The sequence below is a fragment of the Chelonus insularis genome, unplaced genomic scaffold (assembly GCF_013357705.1).
Source record: "Chelonus insularis isolate UGA/USDA-ARS -01 unplaced genomic scaffold, ASM1335770v1 contig_18_pilon, whole genome shotgun sequence".
NCBI classification, from domain to species: domain Eukaryota; kingdom Metazoa; phylum Arthropoda; class Insecta; order Hymenoptera; family Braconidae; genus Chelonus; species Chelonus insularis.
Window position 1 is genome coordinate 257,294 of NW_023276419.1, and position 23,809 is coordinate 281,102.

The following is a 23,809-nucleotide window of genomic DNA, read 5'->3' on the forward strand; positions in this document are numbered from 1 at the left end:
CTCAACTCGACGACGAGACTGTGTCGATAGACGCCGGTTCAATTTTCAAGCATCAATGTATAACATGTATGTGTGTAAGTCGTATATCTGTATATTAAATGTATATACATACATATAACGTATCGAGGCTTATTTCTAGAGCCCTCGTCGATTTCGTTTAAAAATTTAATCGTTATTTCTATGCATACATAGAATACATGTACATTTATCATATATTTATATTTATCTGTATGTGTATGTTTATCGATTATCGTTTCAAATAATTAACCCTTTTCCTTCTTAAACTCAATTATTTATTATCATTCAACCATGTATTTTTATCTTTACGCCGTATATATTAGTTCTTTTTTAACGTTTTTGTTATAATATGTATATATATATATAGAGTTATTTTATTGTTATCTGTATTGCAAAATTACTGTTTTTTTTTTATTTAAAATAAAGAATCGATTATTATCGATCGAAATGACAAAATATTTTTGTTTATATCTGGTGATCAATAATCGATTGATCGTATCGATAAAAAATTTTTAAAAAATAACTTTTGATAAGGCTTTTTCTTAAAATGAATGAATTTTGTTTTTTTTTTTTTTCTCTTTTTCGTACACTTTTTTTTATGTCGATTGAAAATAAGGCCGTTTACTGTTTTCGATGCACTCGATAATAACTTTGCTGTTACGCGCCGCTTGTTTTTTCAATATTATTACACTGCACTCAATATAACGCAAGCAATTCGCTAGAAATAATAAAATATAAACTGTGAAAGTCGATTCTTATTTTAAACACTTTTAAATTAAATAATAGAAAAAAACATGTAAATTTATATATAATTGAGACACGAGATGATGTGAGATATAAAATGGATGGAATGAATCGAGCGGTGGTGAATAGCTCGATCATTGCACCGGAAGTGAGACCTACAGCAAAAAAAGTCGCCGTGGGGCCATACCAAGGTCACCGCTCTCATGGAAATTCTTCAAGTGCATCCGTATTGCATTTTATTACACTCTTATTCCCACCGGAAGTCACTTCGTTAGCAAATCAGTGCTAAAAAAAAAAAACGAGAAAATTTTAATTTGTATGATAAAAATAGGTTTGAAAATATATATATCTTTAAATGTGACAGTTATTTATTTGGTTTAATTAATAGTAATACTGAGAAAATAATCAGAGGATTAAAAAAAATGAAAATTATTTTAATGATTATGTTTGTTGTTAATATTAAACTGATTAGTTGGGAATGTTGTGTTGAATAATTGCAGTGAGAAAAAAAATCTTATCGGTCGTCCGTAGCGAGCATTGACGCCACGAAAGAGAGATAGAGATAGTGTGTGGTTAGTGGAAGAAGAAGATGCGAATAAATAGGAAGGTTAACAGGCACATAGTATATACAGGGTGTTACAAAATTCGTGCAAAGTGAGTACATCAGTGTATTGCGGAGATGAAATTGAACCAAAAGATCTTTTCCAAAAATTTTCTTTCACAAATATTATTGAAGTGATCAATCACGTGGTAGCACACTGCAAATAATAGTATTTTATTTTGATGCACTTCATGTCATCAATTTGGTTGGCATTCTAGTCACTTTTAAAACACTTTTAGGTTCTTAAAAAATAATTACAATGTTAATTATAAATGTATATCGTCATTTTCAAATACTTTAAGTGCAATGAAACACTTCCAAATTTGAAATTTTCAGTGCAGCCAGTGGAAAGTCGTTGGGAGTCGCATATAGTACGACAATATGTAATCCCTTCCCTTTTTATTTATTCAAATAAATATCTTTACTCGGTATTATAACAATCACAAGACGTTATTCGAATGTGCAGAAAATCGGGTTATATTATAAACATGAAGCGAGAAAACTATTTCATGACAATGTATAAAAATAATTTACATTAAAAAAAAATTTAAAAATAGATACATAAAATCATTTGAATGGTATTATTATTCATTATCTTAAATTAATTGTTAATAAATTATAAATAATTGATTGGTTGAATAAAAATAGATGGAGATATGGTGTTAGTTAATTATTAGTATTGCAAAAAATATATGACAAATGATAATGTTTATATATTTTGAAGTTTAAACCTTGTTAAAAATGTTAAAATTACTACTTTTATTTTCCATAATCATACTAATCTAACCTATAAATCGCACGTCATGTAACGTGTTAAAACGCTCGTACAATTACAGAAAAGTGGCATTTCAAAGCTCTTTTCAGTCAACATTAACTTACTCTCTCTCTCTCTCTCTCTGTGTCTCTATACATATATTTCATTTTATTTATTTTTTAACTCACATGTTTATTTTTTTACTCTTTCATCTTTTTCCCGTTTTATACTACTAATTTTCTATTTTTTTCCCCCTTTTTTTTCATAGTTTTTTATTTTGACTCCTTTCACCTCTTTATCAAACACTTGATCTCTTTACAGACTCTCAAGCGTCAAAAGCCTGTAAGCCACTTGTGTAAATCCGATACGAACTCGTGAGAAAAATTATTTTTATAAAAGATTCATTTTATTGTAAGAATTTATTTAAATATTTTTGATTTTTTTCAATTTTTAAGTGAAGAGGAAAAGAAATAGCAAAAATGTGAGGGAAGGGGTAATTTTTCATTTATGTACGAGGGGGAAAATTTACTCTCATTAAAAGGTTTATGATGTGATGACTTTACTTTATAATTATCTCCATTAATTAATTTAGATAAAAAACACAGGTGTTTTAGTGATGAAATTGGTAAAAACTAATAAATAAATGTATGTTAATTTCACACGAAGAAAAGAATTGAGTAAAATTTACCCTGAAAAATGGCATGATGGCTTTTTTTTCTCGTAATTAATGAATATTTTGTGACGGAAATAAAACATTTGTGAATTTTTGACTGAGTTTTAAATAAATTTTTTACGAAAATTATTTTCTACGTTGATTTTATTTTCGGACGTTTCACGTTGAAATTGATATTCAGAAATATTTATATTTAATTAATCGAAAGGTCGACTTGGGGTGTTGTGGAAAGGCCAACGGCTTAACAAAAACTGAAAATAAATCAAGATATATTTAATCACAACAGATTTCAAGTTATTTTCAATTTTTCACAACAATTGTACCAAAATAGCTTTGCTTTTTTTCTTAATTAATAAATAAAATAATATATTGTAATAAATATTTAATAAATTTATTACTATAAAATTGATTTAATGGGAATAATAAATTTGTTGATGATGTCAAAAATGAATGAGAGTTTATACACTACTTACGAGTTGTATTGAAAATATTAGTATATAGTTACGAGTACTCTACTTTTCCTCAATTTACTCTTTTTTTGCATGAATATTGATGCTTCGAAATTGGAGCTACACATAAAGAGGAACAATTTTCAAAAAATATTGATATTAATTACCTTACTTTCAACTTATACTATTTAAATTTACTGTGAACAAGTTTGTTTTATTAAATACCTCAGATCTTTATGTAGTTTCACTTGAACTGAAAAGATAACTCTTGCATTTAAAAGTAATGTTCAATACAGTAACTGCGATTTAAACTTGAAGATTACAGTCATCGAAAAATTAGCGTATACATTGACAGGTAGCTTGTTGGGCTCTGATAGGATACGTTAAGCGTTCGAGGGGGAAAAGCAGAAGAGTAACATTTTTATTGTGCTTTTTTTTATTCTAATGTTTCATTAAATTAATTTTTCCCCTTAAGATCTATGCACGGAGAGAATTTTTCTACTAAATGTAAGTGCAAAAATGACAAATGCACGTTTCGAAATTGAGAAGTAAAAATATTTCTGTTCAACAATGAATTTTGGGTTGTTGTAAGTAATTATTTCACTAAAACACCTTTTAAGTATCACATTTACTTACGACCACCCAGAATTCACTATTGAACCGATGTATTTTCATTTCTAGATTTCGAAATATGGACTTGTCACTTTTTGCACTTACAGTTAGTGAAAAATTATCTCCGTGTGGTGTTTCGAAAAGTAATGATTAATCTGATGTCATTAGTATTTAATCTTGAGCCTGTGATGCCGATGTATATTTTAATTTTTTTCTAAATATTTATTTCATATATTTTGAGCAAATTCAAAATAGATAAAAATAAAAATTAAAGATTGAGGTAAACAATTATCAATGAAAGTCATTTTTTAGAGTATTCGATTTTTTTTTTTGTTTTTTTTCAATGGAGAAGAATAAAAGATTTTAAAAATTAGTTAAAGAAAATAATTTTTATAAATTTCATTGCTGTTCAAAAAATCACGTGACGAAAAGCAATAAAATTTATAAAAAAAGTGGGTATGTGCCGTGTAAAGAGCATTAGATTTTTCTAAAAAGAGAAGGACCATGTGAAAAAAATTCAACTAAATAAATAGGTAAGATTTGATATAAAATTAATATAATCGTCAAATTATTTTTGATAAATATTTGGAATTAATTCGCGAGTAAAAGTAAATACTTTGGTGACTGGAGCACCAAGTAAAGACCAATCAATTCTAAATCATTTCAACCAGAGTAAAAAAGAATAATCCTTTGGTACCGTTTCAACTATTATTATTATTATTGTAATAATATTTCAATAATTTTTAACTTCCCATTAGGAAGTTATTGTAATTGGGTCGATTGGTGAAATTTGAATTTTCATTAAATCTCCACGTTTTAAGATATTTGCAAGCATACTGACATATTTTTAGAATGATGTGTGTGTACGTATGTATGTATGTATGTACGGACGTCAGCATTTTTTTCATTTTCGATATCTTAAGAACGGATAAAGATATCAACTTCAACCAAAATTAATTCGAAAGATATTATTATGAAAAAGATCTGAAAGAAATTTGAACAAATTCGATCGAGCCGTTTTTTTTTTTATAACAAAATAACTAAGAAAAAAATGAAAAGATTAGCTATTTAAAATACTTTTAAGCCAAACAATAACAATTTGATTTGAAAATTAAGTCGATATTGACTAGACATTATTGTTCACAACCAAATATGACTCTTGACAATTACGCATTGTTTATAACAATATGAATTTGTTATAAACAATTGAAAATTGTATTTATCGATTAACTGATGCGTATATCACATAGATTTGGATGTTTTCAACAAAATAATATTATTAATGATGAAACATGACTCGTAAAAATTACATATTGTTTATAACAATACGAATTTGTTATAAACAATTAAGAATTGTATTTATTAAATAAGTAACGTGTATATCACATGTATTTGATATATATTTTTTATATTTTTATAAATTATATTTTGTTATTGTTTTTATACAAATCACACATTTCAACTTTCTCTATCAAAGATCGACTTATTCTTGTCTATTAGTCGAAAGGGGGAACTTAAAGTCTCTAAGGTTAAACATAAAATTTTGTTCAATTAATTAAAATATTTTTTAAATTCTTGTTATCGATTAGATGAAAATTGTTTTTGTATCGAGTTTTTATTTTACTTATGACATTATTCACAAATTTTACAAATTATCTGCTAATTAATTACCCGAGTTAATCAAAGATATCCACTTCTATACTTTTATTTACAAGCAAATCTAATTTAATGTTTCTTCAGATGACTTTTCAAATATTGATAATAACAAATATTCACATATGACAAAAAATAAATTTGTTCGATAAATTGAAATCAAAATAAAAGTGTGAATCACAAGATTTTATTGCCGAATTTCGGGGAATTTTTTTGCGCCGTCCAAGACAACGAAACTATTAAATTCACTGTTATGTTTGATTAATATTTAGTGGTTTTCTTTCTCGCGAGTTATTGATTATATAATTTTAGATACAATTTCAGCTTCAACTTCTTTTATAGAAAAAACAGAAAGAAATATTTTCGAAAATTAATCCTACTAAATTTTAACTTTTTTTTACCTTCTTTGATCTTCAAGTTCACTTCTATTTATCTTCCTTGTCTTTTTCATTTAAAGTGTACATAATGGACGGACATAGAAAAGAACGTGCAAAAGGAAGAAAGAAGTTATCAAAAATTGAGGGAAAACTAAACTAAGATAGCGAAAGAAGGAAAACACAACTGGACGACAGTATATATATTATATATGTATATATAATAGTGGATTTGTGGGAGAGGTGAATCCCCCTACCATGTTTTTTTTCTGCTTTTACATCTGACCCCCTTAAATTCTCCCTCTCCCCCTATCCCCAATACCACCTATTGACGTTGTTATCTATCGTCATACGATTTTCAACGAATTATTTAGATCGATTTTTTTACATTTTTTCTCCTCCCTGCACTTTATTCTCTATTTTAGGGGCTGAAAACGACTCAACGAAGCTCGGGTAAAAATTACTGCCTTAAAATATTACGCTCGTTATTTAAAATTATCATAAAAAAATTGTTAATTTTTTTTGTTTTTTTTGCAAAATAACTAATTTCAAGTTGTAAATTATTCCTTCATCCCCTAAAATTAATTACCTTCATTAATATTTATGATTTTTTTTTCATTTCTTTATTTTTAAATTTCACGGTATATCATATGAGTCTTGTGAAGAATGAATATAATCATTGACTTGAGGTAAATAAAATAATTACCTACTTAAATGGGATTTAAGCAAACATTTGTTCGTTTGTACTTAATGTTCACGTGTCACATAACCCAACAGAAAAAGAGATTTTGTTCTATTTTTCAGTGTCGATTGAAATAATGAGAGAGGGAATGTTGTGGTGAAAATAGAGGAAACCGAAATCAGGTATAGAATTGTGCGAATTACGTCATTTAGGTATTCGATCGCGTGGTTATGTTTTGAGGCGGAAAATGGTTAATATAGGGTGAATTCTGACGAAGAATAGCTTTGATGTATATAGTAAGAGTGGTAAGAAGAGAAAGGGGGACGTAATAGAAGGAGGGGTAGAGTCTAATAAAAAAAGGGGTACATGGTGTCTTTACTCAACATGTCTCACTTGAATCTTCTTACTTTTTATCATGAAAATCTAAATTAAAAACTGACGGAAATTTTACCGTTAATTATCAAAAATTTTAAAACACATGACAATGATTTATAAATATAATAAATAAAATAAAAGATTGTATTGATAATATCAAATTAATATCCAATAATGAAATGATAGTCTCCGTTAGTCTCATTGAGTCTCCCACCTAAAAATTGTAATGTCTTGTTTCAGTGTCATCACTGACATTAAAAGTCAAAAGATTGATACAAAACAAACTACACATATTAATTAAAAACTATCCATTTAATAATAATTAATGTGAAAAATCTCTCAAAGTATTTTCGGATGGTAATTTTATACCGATTAAAAGAGTTAACACTTTTACATGTTACAATGTTTGAATGTAAAAAACTTTTCACAAATTGAAAATTGTATTACCTTACATTTTGTAAGGTAATTTGTACTCAATCTTTCTATGATTGACTGAATTGCACATACTTGATCTCAATCATTTTTTTTTGGTGTATTAAAATAATAATAATAGTCGTATGTCTAAATTGTTGCGTTGGATGGTTTAAGAATGTAAAATCTTGAGCCAAAGAAAGCAAATGCAATGAAGTGAAGTAGATGAGGGGGTTGGTGGCAGTGATGAGGTTAAAGAAAGAAGAAATAGCTTTGAAAGTCGTCGACTCAGACAATTTAATAACCTTTATAAATTATTTCCTATTATTATAACTTTGTGCCAAAAAATATTTTCAGTAATCTTTTATCCTCTTTTGATATTTTATTTTTAAAATTTTATTCCACCCTTTTATTCTCTTCCTTCTTTTCCCCTATACTTTATCCCTCTCACCACCAATTTCTCCCTCTTTCACTCGCTGCCTGGTGGAAGAAAAAAATATATTTTTAATTTATGAGACATTTCCGCGATGTCTTGTCGCTTTTCTCCACCATCTCCCCCCTTACCTTTTTCCCTCTCCTCCATCACCTCTTCTATTTTGCCCCTGCAATTCCCCCCCCTCCCCACGCTACTTTCCATTTAAAGTTTCCCCTCACGTGGTAAATCTCTCCCACTATTAAAAATTGTAGCCAATCATAAGCGTCGATTCAATGGTAAAAGTCGTATCTTCCCCACTCTTATTACCATCGTGTGTTCTTTAGCCTCCGCGCGTCTTTTCTCCCACCCCCACAATCTCCTCATGCCCCTCTTGTACCGCGCTCTCGCGGAATAGCTTCACCCGTCCGCTACTTTAATGTTACATTAATAAAAAGCAACAATCAATATCTTGCCGGTAGAAAAATTTAATCTATAACAGAATTCCCGAGGAAAGCCGCGCGCCGGCTCCACCAAGCGACGTTGCCACTAGTATGGTAGGCGGTTTTAAGAGAGAGAGAGAGAAAGTTTGCTTTTGTGTATTTTATCTTTGTCTAATTTCATTTTGTTATGAATGCGAGGAATTTTTATCGAAATTTTAATAAATCGAGAATTTACATTTAAAAATTCATTCGAAGAGGGTTTATTTATTGTAACAAACACATACTTGTACGCATTGTTTGGATACTTTTTGATATTGTGTCGTCGTTTATCTAACCTAAAACCATTTATCAATTAATCGATATTAAATTTTTCATTAGAAACATCATGTCACCGGAAGTGTCAAATTATTTTTTAGTGATAAAATTTATTTATTTATCGAGGCTTTTTATATTAACAGATTAGAGGAAATTAGAAAATGAGTAAAAATTGCGCGGCAGCCTCGGGCGATCTCGTGCTTTGGAGTGCGTAGGTCAGGTTAGGTATACAAGCATGTTGACTTCACTCTCTACTACATGCTACATTACTATATGGTAGTGGTGGCAGTCGAGTCGAGTGTGAGTCAGACAGACGATACAATGTTGTCTAGTGGATGAGTGAGAGAGAAAAAGTTCAAGTATAGAAGCAATGTTAGAAGTAAAGCCAGAAATAAAAGAGGGAGAAAAACACACAGCCAAATATAAAAAGAGAGTGAGAAAGATAAAGAGCACCGCACTCATCGTGTATACGTGCATTGCTTCAATTTGAATGAGATACTCTCAGCTTTGAATAGTGAAACTTTGATAAAACTTTTTTTCAAAAATAATTTTTTGGACAAATTTCTATGAAATCGATCTTCTCTTTCTTAACACGTGCTCTTTTACTAAAAATACTTTTTTTTTCATTAGGGTAAGTCCGGAAAAGATGGCCAATCGAAATAATTTTTAGAACCGTGGACTCTAGAGGTCGCTACTTTTGGATCCCCCCCCCCAATGTTGATCCCATGCACGATGCGAAGCGAATTGAACAGTTATTAGCGACATTTAGTTAACATTTTTATAAATGAGTTTAATTGGCCATCTACCCTTAATTTACCCTACTTTCAAATATTTTTCATTACTGTAAATATGTCAACAATTTAAAATAAAAAATGAAATTAATCCAATATTTTATTTCATAAAAAAAGGCATCACGAGAAATAGTAAAAAATTGATATAAATTGATGTCGAGATATATATCGATATTGCGAATGGAATTCTCTTTTATAAATGTTTTAATTTAAAATTTCATTAAAAATATGAAGCTTGGAGATACAGTCGTAACACAGTGGAGTTAAATGAGAAAAAGAAAGATTTATTAAGAAAAAAAAAAAGCAAATAATAAAAAAATTAAAATAAAATCGTCGACCCAAGAGGGATTCGACCTCGATGATACGACAAAAAAATTAGATGCACAGCCATTGGCTGTTCTCAATTCGAATTATTGGCTTCTCCCGCCGTCCATCAGACTCTTTCCCCCTCTCTCTAATCTTTGTCGCGTCTCTCGTTGATTCCCCTCGTCTTCTTTAACATCACCCCTCTCACCTCTTTCACGCTTGCTGTTTTGCGTCTTTCTCTTTCGTAGTGTGGCTCCTCTCCTCCTTCTCTCTACCTTTACCATCCGAGCAAAAAGATGATGTAGCGCCAGAAGAGAAGTGGGGGCGAGTAAAAGGGGCACGAATCGCAAGGGGAGTGTAGAGAGGGGGGGGGGAGGAAAAAGGGGACGATGCTTGAAGTGAGGGCCGAAAAAAAAAATTGGAAAAAAAAAATCCAATTTCGTTGCCATGACGACCGACTTGCGTCGACTTTGATAAAGATCCCCCGCACTTGGAAATATGTATATATTTATCTTCATTTTTATATATATATATTTTTTATTTTTTTTTTTCTTTCTGTCCGCCATTTTTTCCCACTATTTTTTTGCGGCAAGGAAATATTATTTGGAATTTTTTTAATTAAAATTTTTTAATCTACGAATTATGATAAGAATAAAAAGTTTTTTAATATTCAAAGTTACGACCTCGAGTGTATAATAAAACATGTCTCGTTTACTCTTTCATTTTTTTTTTCCTATTTTTGTTATTGAGTGCTCATTCTTTTTTATCATTATTTTCTCCATGTATTTATACACATACATTCATACTAACACATCTACACAACATACATACATACATACATACATACATGCATGCATACATATATATATATTTATTTATTTTATTTTACTTTTTTATTTTTACGTAATAACAATGAAAATTTCCAACAGTAAACTCACATTAAAAGTTTTCTCTCGTAAAATAGACGGCCAGAAAAACATTTTTTAAAAAAATGCAATAATTTAAAAGTTTTTTAGATTATAAGTTGATTTATTCAGTCTAACGTATATAAATCTACCAGCCGACGCCATTTTGGATAACAAAATTTTTCTCAATTCTTCGCGTAGAACAATTTATATAAATAACCTCAATTCAAACAACCATTATCATTCTTTACCCAATATTTTCATTTAATAAAACAAATCATCTAAATTTTTTTTCTCTTTTCTTTACATTCAGTCATAAAGCGAATTTTTGTAGTCCAATGAACAAAGTACCTAAAGATTAACCTCTCAAGACTGTCACTTTACATACGTGCACCCTATTTTGTTTTTTATTCGAATTTGATAGTTTAAAAATTGTTCACAAAAATTGCGCCTACGAACTTTGAATTTTATTTGGTTCATGTTCAGGTCTTGAGAGGTTAAAGACAATATTTAAAGGAGAAATTTCTATCAGTCCTATTGTCGTGTAAGTTAAGTATCAAATATTGTTATAATATAAAAATACCTTTTTAAAAGAAGAAAAAGAAAGAAGTAATCAATCATGAGAAATGAAATACTTGGAATGAATAAAAATTTTTCACGATGTTTATCATTTCAACTCAGTAAATGAGAGTAAAAAATATTATAACGTTTTCCTCTATAAAGATAATCAGATGACTTTTTCTATTATTCCGTTAAATCGTTGAGTGTAGTTGTGTTGGGGTTCATTAACGTAAATAAAAACAAAACAATTTAACATAAGAGAAGAATAAAGAAAATGCAAATCTTCAAGTTCCTCGTTGTTTCCCGTACTCTCATGACCCCTACTTTGAGGTTAGATGTGCGATCGTGTATCTAACGATTACCAAGAATCACTAGCGTGGGTTTTGCTCACTAACGTACCCGAGTTAGTTAGTGTAGTATCATCTGTATATATATATATATATTAGTTGGTAGTATAGCCGGGTATAAGAAGACTATAGTGTCGTAAATTACCGTTGGTATAAAACTCACTTTAAGTATGTTATATGTATGTGTATATATATTCGAGTCGAAGCAGGATAAGAAGAAATAGAAGAAGACTACGACAAACGGACGACGGTTGACCCAGGGCACGACTTAAGAGGCGCTCACGCTCTCTTCAGAGCAAAAAAAGAAAAAAAATACCGCGAGTAAGAAAAATCGTACAACTTGCTATAGTTGATAATAATGTCGTGAGAGAGTCGTGAGTAAATCTTATTAATTTAATCGTTTCTTCCCATGGTCGTTATTACGGGAGATAATTTATTTTAGGTTATGATGAATCGTCAATTATTTTTTATCGTTAATTATTGATGTAATTACACTTCCGCTTTACTTGAATGAGATTTTGTCTCAATCAATTTCCAATGATTCGAAAATCCTGCTTTTTCTTTCTTTTTTTTTAAGGCTCCAGAAATCTATGTAACGAGATCTAGTGTTTTTTTTGTAATTAATTGCTTTGGATTCGAGTATTTTCTTATTTGATTATTCTTCTTTGTTACCTTTCTTTTTTTTTAATAATTTATCCTTACCGCCAGTATACTTTAATAAAACTCTATCCTTCTTCACTTCCTCACTCACCCTCTTTGTACCTCATTCTCCTTCCCGCTTTTACCTCAATATTCCCCCTTGGCCTCGCTTACCCTCCTTAACCCCCCTCGGAATACGCCTAGTGGTGGATGAAGCTTCCATTATGGAAATTTTGAACTCATTCGAAAATCAATACTTACTACCCGATCGCCATTTTAGTAATTCTTTCAATGACGTTTTTTTTAATTTCAAACAAAGCCGCTAATCCCCCCACTTTTATCTGCCCCTCTTTGCCTCCAACCGTCTGTGGGATCCCTCCAGTAAAATCTCCTTAATTTCTTCTCTATCGTCATAATTGTACGCCGTTTTTAAAAATATAGTGGTTTTAGTTGAGAAAAAAATCAATTAAGAAGAATATTTGGAATTTTCGAAATTACCTTCGAATGATAGAAGAGAAGTGGGTGGAGGCGATGTGTTTTTATTTTCAATTGAATCATCGGAATATTGTAGTAACTGTAGAGAAGACGGAAGAGTGCGAGGAACGTAGTGAAATATGTTAGATTAATGCGGCGGTAAGATAGTAAATAAAGAGAAAATAAAGAGAGCGGATTGGACGAGGAGGGTTGGGACGTAAAAGGTAGGGGATTTTTTAGTTTTACAAACTGGTTCGAATTTTTTATGAAAAAGGCGGGTGAATGCGCGCGGGAAAACCGGTTGTGTCTACTCTACACATTGAGTTTGATTATTCGCTTGGTAAAGTCAGACAAAGAAAGAAAGGAAATAGTTATAGAGAGAAAGAAAGATACGTATAAAAGGGGAATGTCTCTTCTTGTCTTCACTTGCATTCAGAGCACTCAGGACCGTAACGACGTTACCAATAGAATTATTCACTAAATATTAAAAATATTTTTCATTTAGACATCACTATTCACCGTTATTATTATTATTATTATTATGTTAATGCCTTTAGATATCAATCAATATGTTTTGTCTCGATTCTTTCGTAATTAATACATGATTAGAATATATTGTGCCCCAATATTTTGGATGATAATTTTTAAGCCAATAAGGAATGAGTCACTTATTTTTTTTTTTTTTATTTCGATTATTTACTAACTTCACATGTCACATTTAGTTATCGTCACTCTTGATGTAGCAACGATTGTAATGGTGAAAGATATTATTAAAGTACAATCATTTTGTCTTATGTTTTATATGCATGATAATTTGTTGTCTCTTGATTCTTGTTCTTTTTTTCTCTTTTTCAATAAGTGGAATTGAGACGTACCAAGTAGATGTATAGAGAGAAGCATCTCGGACGCGCCCAACAAGTGGCCCTTGTCCTCACTTCCTAATCATTTCGTTGAGGGAGCGCGAATTTACTTCACAATGTCAGATATTTTTTGCGGTAGATCGCACAGGGAAATGAGAGTGCTGATTGATGTTAATTTAAATAAAATTCCATTAAAAACTCCATTAAGACTTGAAAAATATTCATTTAAATTAATGACTCAAAGTTTATTTTTTTTTGCACATTTCACAAAAGTTGCATCATCTTATCTACTATTTCAATTATAGTTTATTCAAATACAGACAAAAAAACAAAAATTGACGATTCATAATTTTTATAGAGAAATCAATAAAAATACTATTTAGTCATCTGCCGTTGGATAATATGGTGTATTAGAATCGATATTTGTGGTTTCATGGGAATTCCTATTAATTAAACCTAACCTAATAAACTTGAATTTAGCCCTCTTTATTTACTTGAAATACCAATTCACATGAATTCTAATTCAAAATACCTTAATTATAAATTTTCGTCGATTGATTTGGCAGCTGTTGATTATCATAATGACGGTTGAATATCTAAACTGAATTCAAAATGACAAATTCAACAATAACACAAGATACATTGACACCAGAATAATGATTGGAACACTTGTTAAAGTTATAAAAATAAATTAAAAAGCAACGCTAAAGAACAATGTATGCTTGTACAAAAGAGATTTGTTAACTATTAGCAAACGAATTTTAGTATCATCAAGTTTACATTTCACTAAGTACACAATTATTTAATGTCATCATATCGGATAGTAAAAACATCTTTTATTCTCTTCATGAAATTTTTTTATTGAAAAATTCTTTGAATTAAAAAATATAGCAATTAGTTGAATAATCTAAAACTTGGAATGAAATTCTTTCTTAGGGATAACAACTGACGATAAAAGTGTATATTTGAGCAAAGAGGACATCCATTTAATGTTTACCGTGAATAAAAGTACGTTAAATACTCACATGTTGAGCAGCTTTAGACGTTTTTGTTCGTTATTTTACGACACCAAAATGTTAGAGTGTGCAAGGAGGTTATGTTTAGAGAAAAAAAGGAATATCGGGGGCAGAGGGGGTAACAAAAGCCGCGAACATTCGATGTAGACCGAAGATAAGAGAGAAAGAGAGAGAGAGAGGGAGGGAGGCGTTGGAGGAGTTTAGCCGCGTGAGGGCAACAGAATCAGTTTAAATTGTACTGGAGGGAAAAGAAAGACAGTGGCGGCAGCATGTGGCGAACCGAGAGGTGGGGATGGTGGGAGTGATAGCAGTAGGGGAGATGGTTTTTTTTTTAAAGAAAAGGGGGTGTAAAAAGCACTGAAATTGGCAGAGAGCGCTACTTGTGCGCTAAAGAAAATGACCAAATACCCGTGCCGGTAAGGCAATTTGCTGGTATGAGAAGTAGGGGAAACCAGAGACGAAAAGAAGAAGGAGAAAAGGCATCTCAGCATTTGCGGCTATTGTAGGTCGTTGCATTTTATAACATAACTCCTTAATTTCCGTGATGCTATGAGTTGAATTTACACTACTCGACGTTTTATTCAAATTCTAATCTCGAACACGATGACGAATTTCTTTTCTACGCTCAATCTGATTAAGACTGGATTAAATAAAATAATTTTCCCTAATTTTAATATGGAACATGAGATTTCATGAAATGCATCACCTCAATTTTGTGAAAACAAATAATACAATTTTAATAATATATTATTGAATGAAAAATTTCTACGAGTAATCAAAATAAAATTGGTTTGACACTTTAAATAGTGAAAAGACTCTGAACATTTAGTAAACATAATATTTTATTTTGAAAAACCATAGGCCGCCATCTTATCAAGCAAAGATAATATAATTGATAGAAGAATATTTTGTATAATCGAAAGAAATGACTGCGACCAGAAATATAAAATAAGCTTTTATTCGAATGTAAAAACTATGTAAATGAGTAAATCTAGTCGATGTAATTTGCTATCGCATATTTCTAGTTCTTTCTTAGGGAGAAATCAATGCTCAGCCTTAATGTTTATTTATTTTCTTTTTCAAAAATGATTATTATTTTTATGTAAATTTTAAATTAAAACTGAGTTTAAACTGTTGTAATTTATTTTTTGTCTTTTTTTTTCATTTTTTAGATAAAAACTCAATTAAAATTCTTCAATTGTACAATAAAAATACTTTAATTAAAGAATTCATTGGATGTGTATTGGAATACGTCGAATGTTGAAAATGCAATACATGTTCATAGCTTTTAAATTGTTAACTATGTATTTCATTCAAAATTCTTCCGATATTATTGATTGTTAAAGTTTGACATTTTTTTCTCATCTTCGTAAACTGATAAAATGTAATTTTTTTTTCATTTCAATCAAATTGTTTATATATGTATGTATAATTATCGAAATATAAATAATATAGGAACTGATCTAAATCGATAGTATGAAAATATTCAAGTAATATTGATTGACATGAACTTTATCTATTTAATATTGAAAAAGTAGTAGTATGAGAGAATGACTTTGATGACTCGTTTCTAGTGTAAACATTTAGTAATAGCGTTAGGTATGCATGCATGTGCGTTTGTTTTGAGCGAATAAAAGCGGAAACCTACTACACTATTCAACACAACGTGTAAGTAGTGTTATAGAGCATGCAGTGAGGAACAGACTGAAGTAGGACGGCGTATAATATCACGGTAGAAAAAGAGAGAAAAAAAAGACTTGTGAATGGAGCTTTTACGTGAGAGATAACACACGCGCTATTGAGTGACGTAGAATCAGGGAGGTTAGGGTCGTCGGAATGTGGTTGACTTACGTATATTGTGCGTTTACTTGTTTTGTAAGTATTTACAATTGTTACTATGTATTATCAATTTTTATTACATATTTACACTTTACATTTCTAACAATCGATTTGTTCTCAATGTAATCATTAGATGATTGATGGTGTGTGATGATGGAGGTTAAGTTGGTAAAAAAAATCAAAATATGTCTCGATTTTAGTTGAAATAAATTTTTCATCACTATGTTTTTTTATCAATATCGAATAGATGTGTTGGGGATTATAAATTCTCAACAAGTTGGTTGTAACTGAAAAACATTTTCTGATTAATTTCTGAAAGTTTCCGTTTAAATTCAAACCTTATAATCATAGTCGTGACGCCATAATAGAAAGTTTAGTCTCTAAAATCGCGAGAAAGTTTACTGAAATAAATAAAATTATTTTAAAAAAAAAACAATGTTACACTCATTCTTATACATATTTTTCCGTTTTTTATCTGTTACAGATCATCGATACGTGGGCTCAGACTCGCGTAAAGAACGAGATTTTTATGATTTGAACACTGGATAATAGTTAACTGAAATTTTTTATTTTTTATTTATACTTTTTTACTTTTTATTCAGTTTTTTATTTTCATTTTATTCAAGACTATCGGTAAATTCTAGACAAATCAAAATAAAATATGTGAATACGATGATCGGACTGAATTGAGATTAATGAAATGAAAAAAAAGTAACGAAAAACGTTTGTCCTGAACGAGGAGGGGAAAATAAAATAGACATTTTGTTTTTTTAAATAAAATAAGTTAAGTAAAAAAGGCCTGCGCGCATGCAACGGCAACGTAACAATAGTATATCAACAGCCTCAGCGATTGCAACGCAACTGGCACCAGCTATGACAAACATGTTTCCACAGCAGTACTGTTTAAGGTGGAAATACCACCACAGTAATTTACAGACGATGTTCTCACAGCTGTTAGAGAGACAGGCGTATTGTGATGTTACGCTTGCCTGTGAAGGACAAACATTACGAGCACACAAGGTAAATATATTTTTTTACAATGCTGTTTTTTTTTTTAATTCACCTTTTACTTCATATTCAGTAGTCTACATCAGATACGAATAAAAATGTACTGTAATGTCTCCAAAATAAAAGTTTCTTAATTACTTTTTCTTTGGCAATTACCGACTGCCGATAACAAATGATGAATAAATTACTTTAAGCTAATTATTAATAATTAAAGGAAAATGACATAAAATTGGTATTAAAGTTAAAAATTGAAATTGTTGAGTTTGGAATATTCAAGGATTTTTTCTCAATGTTTTTGTTTATCATTTTTATCAAGAATAATTTTTTGTAATTATTTCTATCCATTATGTGTTAAATATCCACAATAACAATCTCGTGATTTGATTATCTACGCATGATGAAACGTAATGCATATTGACTTATGATAAAGTGTACTAAATAATTTTAAATTTACGTTATATTATTATATTTTAAGAAATAAATAACACATTTTTAAAATAATGGGGAATAACCAATCATTCATCATTCATATTTTGTATTAAAAATTTTGACAAATTCTACATTCTGTCTTATAAGCTAATAATGAGAATAATACTGATATCCAAGTCAATTATTATTTAGCTTATGTCGGAAAAAATTAAGTTTTATTTCCATTTATACAAGTATTTATGTCGATAGGTTTGATAAGTATCTTCCACTCTTTAGACCCTTCAATAAAAATCATTTTAATTGATGGAATTTTGACACAGATTCTTTTTTTCGCTTGATATTTTTATTTTTATTCACATTTATAATAATAATATGTACACGTATATAATTATATGTACTTTTTATTTATTGATTACTTTTTATTTAACTCTATAGAGTATACAAACTCGCCAAATTGTAAAATCAATAGCCAGCCTCATTAGTTTGTTTCCACACCTGTCATTTTTTTAATGTTTACTTTTCTGTCTTTTCCAGTTTTTTTCTGCAATTTATTTATTTATTTACCTCAATATCTAGTACGTATTGACAGGGGAAAAAAAATTTATAATTAAAATTTATTTCACTTTTATTAATAACAGCGTTAATTAATGATATCAACTAATCTAACTTTTTTTTTAATCACAATTATTTGAACACACATTATGATTCTTTGAAAAATATGATTGCTCTAGTTAGAATATATTCATTTCAGATTGACGGCTTTGTGTGTTTGTATTAAGGCCATTGTTTGTAAGTTCTGTAAAAGAAAAATTCGAGAAACTTGGAATGAGAAAAAAATTGTGTTTCATATCTTTCTTTTTCTATCTTTTTGCTTGAATGTTTTTTCGCAACCGCCCCCTCAAGTCCGTCGCTCTCTTACCTTATGTGTATATATATATATATATATATATATATATATATATATATAAAACCACCACTTTTTCATATTTTTTTATTTCTACTTTAACTCTGCAGACGCTCGGGAATTTTTTGATATGAACCGACTATAATAAATTCAATTTTTTCCATTATTAAAAAAAATTTTCATTTCCCCTCGTTCTTTTACTTTTTTCTTCTTGGGTTTTCAACTGTATACCAACGTCGGCGTCATTCTTTTTGTTCATTTTTTCGGGTTATTATTATTATTATTATTATTTATTTATTTATTTATTTATTTATTTGTTTATTTGTTTTCTTTAATTTTATTGACTTTTTGAAATTTTTTTTCCCAGTAGGGGGAGGTGGAGTAAAACGGGGCACTCTAAGGTATTTCATAAATAAAACCCATCATTTTTAATTGTACAATATGAAAATAAAAAAAATACCTGAAATTACCCATTTATAGAGCAGGAAGGGTAAATCCAAATGCTATTACAGTAAATAATCTACACATGTCTAATATGTTAAATCCCGTAAAGAAATCATAGATTTTAACACACTTCAAGGTGTGTTAGAAATGACTACGAGACTCTATAGTTTGGGTATAGAAATTGAACGTTTACAAACCGGGCAGATATGATTGTCTTCAAATGATGTAAGAAGCTACATAGTATCATCAGTTTTGTTTCGCTGCCTCGTCTTATTACCCCACCTTCCCCAACTTAAGTACTCCAAATACTTTTTTATATTTATAATACCCATTTTACATTCTATTAGTACTTCTCTCGTTTCCACCTCCTCCATTGCTCCTCCCAATTTTATTTTTAAAATAATTTTTCATTAAAATTTAATCTAATTTACGTTTATTACAATTTTTAACGATAAAAAAAAGAAGGAAAGAAAGAGTAATAAAACGATAATAGATCGACTCTAGGGGGTGTTGAGAGTCAAGATGAGGAGGAGAAATGTGCGCGGGGGCTGTTGGGACAGTGGGGATGGGGCAATAAAACAACTAGCACTTGAGGAAGGGGTAAAAGTAGTGAAAAGTTGACGCCTTCGGCCCCGTTTCCTTTTTACTACCTTATTTTGCGGACGGCATAAAATTCTAGAAAATCAATACAGACTTCTCGTTGGATATTAAATATTCAAGCTATTGACGCTACTCAACTTTGGGCGCGGCTTTAGGAAAAAAAAAAATATTAATTTTTACATTTTTAATTAAAAAATATTCTTTCCACTTCTTTTTAATAAATTGACTCGATTGTTTTTTGTTTCAGGTTGTGCTGAGTGCATGTAGTACATATTTTGATACAATATTATCACAATATGAAGAAAAAGATCCCATAGTAATAATGCGAGACGTTAAATTTTCTGATATCAAAGTTCTCGTTGAATTTATGTACAAAGGTGAAATAAATATTGATCATGTAAGTATTTATTTGGCGTCGAAAAGTTTTTCAAATTACACATTTTATAACGAGGGACAAAAGTAAAACATTCCAAGCCTCGTTTTAAATTACTTCCCAAACCGCAGGCAAAATGATTTACATCTCCTATACTACCCCCTCTCTTCCAATACATACCACATTTTACCATATTTGTATTAAGAGTTTTCGTTTTCTCTCTCTCTCTCTCTCTCTCTCTTTCTGTTTAGAATTCGATCGTGACATTGTTTATTTTTACAAGTTTTTATTTAACTTTCAATGTCTTTTTATCTGCTGTAAAATCTTGCAAGTCAATTTTGACCCACTTTCTGATCTATCTGATTAAGCTCAAATTTAGTATACACTTGTAAATCCAATGACGATACAATATTACATTTTAAAAATAATAATAGAATATTTTGAGTTAGTAAATGGGTAATTTTTACAGACGAGACTGTCATCCCTACTCAAGACTGCTGAAGATTTACATATAAAAGGACTGGCGGAAGTTAGTTGGCGTAGCGATTCAACACAAAATGATACGGCTAATAGTGGTCATAGTCCGGGAACTGCTGGAACTCCTGGTGTTGAGACAGTATTGAGAGAAGGAGAAGTTGATGACACGCCGCCACCTAAACAAAGACGTAGAGGTCGACCGCCTTTAGATGATCCACCAACCGCACATGATGTATTCACACCTAAAGTTTCATGTGTTACTGGAAACGTACGAACACTTCCTGTAAGATTTATTCACCAACAAAAAATGCATCCTCTTTTTCTCTTTATCAATTGAGTTTCATCTCAACTATTTATTATTTATCATTATTGATTCATTTTTTGTTTTATTGTGTGAATATTCTTATTAGTTACTAATATCTCAAAACATTATCTCAAGTAGTACATAATAAGTGATTTTTTAGGAAGAAATGATGAGTGAAGGTGGCGACCATGAGAGTTGGGACGATGAAACTATGATGACTGAAAACAATGAACCTCCACTACCCCCGGTAATTTATCCATCAATACGTATTTATCTTAAAGAAGATAAATAAATAAATTTTTTTTCTTATTTAACTATAAACTTTTTCCAGTTGGCGTATTTGCCAAAGGAAGAAAACTCAACAGTAGACCAAGAAAAAAAAGGTAAGTTTAATTTCAAGAAATACATTTAAAAGTAATAATTAAATTGTCATTTTTATTGTCTGGTTTATTTTTGACAGCACCAACAACTCCATCTAATTCAAACGCGACGAATTCAACGATTCCAGAACAGTTTCGTGACGTAGTCAAGATGAATGATTATTTAACGACGGGACGACGTCAAGAGTTCTGGGAAGAACCGTTCACACGACGAGTAATGGACGCAATTAAAAATAAAGAATTAGAAATGAAGACTGCAGCTGAGATACTCGGCGTTTCTTATGGCACGTTGTATGGAAGATACCGTGACAGTTATGGTTGCCTTAAACATCCTTACAGGTTATTTCATTGTTTTTATCAAATAAAAAACAATTTTTACTAAATGTAAATATAATATTGAAAAGTGTATAAATTGTAGAGTTCGAGATTTTTGGTCGGAACCAGGACCAGCGGAAATTTTATCAAAATTACGACGCAAAGAAATAACTTTATTCCGAGCAGCTGAATTTCTAAACGTAACCGTCCACACATTAGCGACATATTTATCGACATTACAAGGTCCAGACAGGATCTCGTTAGCTGGCGAATTGAGTGGTGCTAGTGCAATAGACATCAATGAAACAGAAGATGTAAATGACATAATTCAGAAATTTAATACAACACCACCGACAACAGGTGCCACAACGTCTACGATTAAACGTGAAGTTGGATACGCTGATTCACCAAATGTTAAAGCAAGTACAGTTTTGGAGAATAATCCAGACATTACTATTGTTAAAACCGAGAGTCTACAACGTAAGCGTGATTATTCAAAAGTAACTAATTCTGAAAATAATAATGCTAAATTAATGAGTGGTGGTGCGGTAAGTGAAATAACAACACAATCACAACAATCAACGAGAGATTCACAAAAAATAAATGATCAGTTATCGTTGAATAATGACCATAAACCTTAACTATTCAGGCCTTATTTCATCCATAACATCAATCAACATTTTGATGTTTTCGATTATTATTATATTAATAAACAAAATATTATTAATAATAATAATAGTAATAATAATGATAATAATCGTTTGATTGTTAATGATAATCATAATTACTATTACTATAATAACAATAACAATGATATCATTCAATCATCATTTTATTTTGAAAAATTCCACAATCTTGTCAAAAATAATTTTAATTAATTAATTAATTATTATTTAAAAAAAAAACACTTTCTCTTAAAATAAGTCAACAAATGATAATCTAAAAATGGCTGTTAAAAATTTATTTGCATGAAAAATTTATAAATTTTTTACATTCTTAAATAATAAATTTTTTAAAAAATTGATTTATTAAATAATTACTATTTTTTAATAATTATTTTTAAAAATTAAGTGATAATTAGGCGAATTTAAATTAAAAATTAATTACTTGAATGAGAAATAATAAATTCAATAACGTGTCCATGTTATCAAAAAATATTGTGGATTAGAATTTAATTATTTTTCGAATAGAATAATTCATCACTGATTAATCTAAACAGTTAAGTCTGAGATACATTGAAAAATCAGTTTTTTATATCAAAGACTCAAGTTGGTGATGAATAGAAGAACAAATGACGAGAAAATTTTAAAAATTGACGTCAAAAAAAATTTCTAAAAAATTGTAATTCGGAACAGACTGTGAAATTTTGTAGAATATTTAGTCATGTATAAAAGTATAATGCACGAAATGGCAAGAAAAATGTCATTTTGAAAAGATGATTTGTTTTTAAAGCGGACATATTGATAAAAAAAAATGGAAAAAAGAAGTCCCAATAATGGACCCCAAAAAAAAAAACAAACAAATAAACAAAACGAAAAATTATATTTTTTTTGTCTTTTTTATATATAAATGTATGAAAAAAAACTACTCGATTAATCAATAACTAATAATAATAGTAATAATAATATACAATAATAATGATATAGACTAATATTCAAAATTATTTATGACAAAAAATATAAAAGATACTATCGATAAAATGCAGATTACATGTAGTTGTTTTTTATTTTATTTTTTGATTAGAATATATGAGAAATATATTTAAAAGTATAAATATTTAAAATAACAAAGAAATAATATAATTAAAATAAATAATTAAAGATAAAAGGAATTTTTTTAAAAAACAAACAAAATTGATATATAAATGTAATCTCCCTAATCATCAATACATTATATATACAGTATATATCATGATTGATAAAAAAGAGTAAAAAACAATTATCACTTGAACATTATACAATCATTTTACACAAAATCATTATCGATGACACGTTGATTTCTCAGTTTAAATTGTGAATATTTTAAAGATTTTCTTGAGTAAAAATATTAAAATGATGATGATGATGATAAGGTGAATTAAATAATTATTTTAAAATTATTTGAAATAAAAATTTATTTCAAATTTATGGTAATTAAAAAACTGTGATTTTAGTCAAAATTCATACAAGATTATTTAAAATAAAACGAAACAATATCGTACTATGAAAGATAATAAAAAAAAAAAATTTCATTTAAAAAAAAAATATACAAATAAGAATGATGATGATGAAATAATAATACTACAAACACACAAAAGAATCAATAATTGATTGAAATTAATG

At 29.3% G+C, this 23,809-nt stretch overlaps 1 protein-coding gene across 4 annotated transcripts in view; it reads left to right on the forward strand.

Moving 5' to 3' along the window:
* LOC118064431 (uncharacterized) overlaps positions 1 to 22,239 on the forward strand; it is a 27,228-nt gene extending 4,989 nt beyond the window's left edge. For 2 of the 4 annotated variants that reach the window (XM_035079003.1, XM_035079002.1), the window contains exons 2-8: positions 16,739 to 17,274; positions 19,887 to 20,036; positions 20,482 to 20,772; positions 20,954 to 21,040; positions 21,125 to 21,176; positions 21,254 to 21,512; positions 21,592 to 22,239. In XM_035079003.1, coding sequence (XP_034934894.1) covers positions 17,062 to 17,274; positions 19,887 to 20,036; positions 20,482 to 20,772; positions 20,954 to 21,040; positions 21,125 to 21,176; positions 21,254 to 21,512; positions 21,592 to 22,129 — 1,590 coding nt within the window. In that variant the 5' untranslated portion in view covers positions 16,739 to 17,061 and the 3' untranslated portion in view covers positions 22,130 to 22,239. Of the gene's footprint in view, positions 1 to 16,081; positions 16,291 to 16,738; positions 17,275 to 19,886; positions 20,037 to 20,481; positions 20,773 to 20,953; positions 21,041 to 21,124; positions 21,177 to 21,253; positions 21,513 to 21,591 lie in introns of those variants that run through there. The other 2 variants (XM_035079004.1, XM_035079005.1) reach the window with 2 other exon arrangements.
* The last annotated feature ends 1,570 nt before the right edge of the window (positions 22,240 to 23,809 follow it).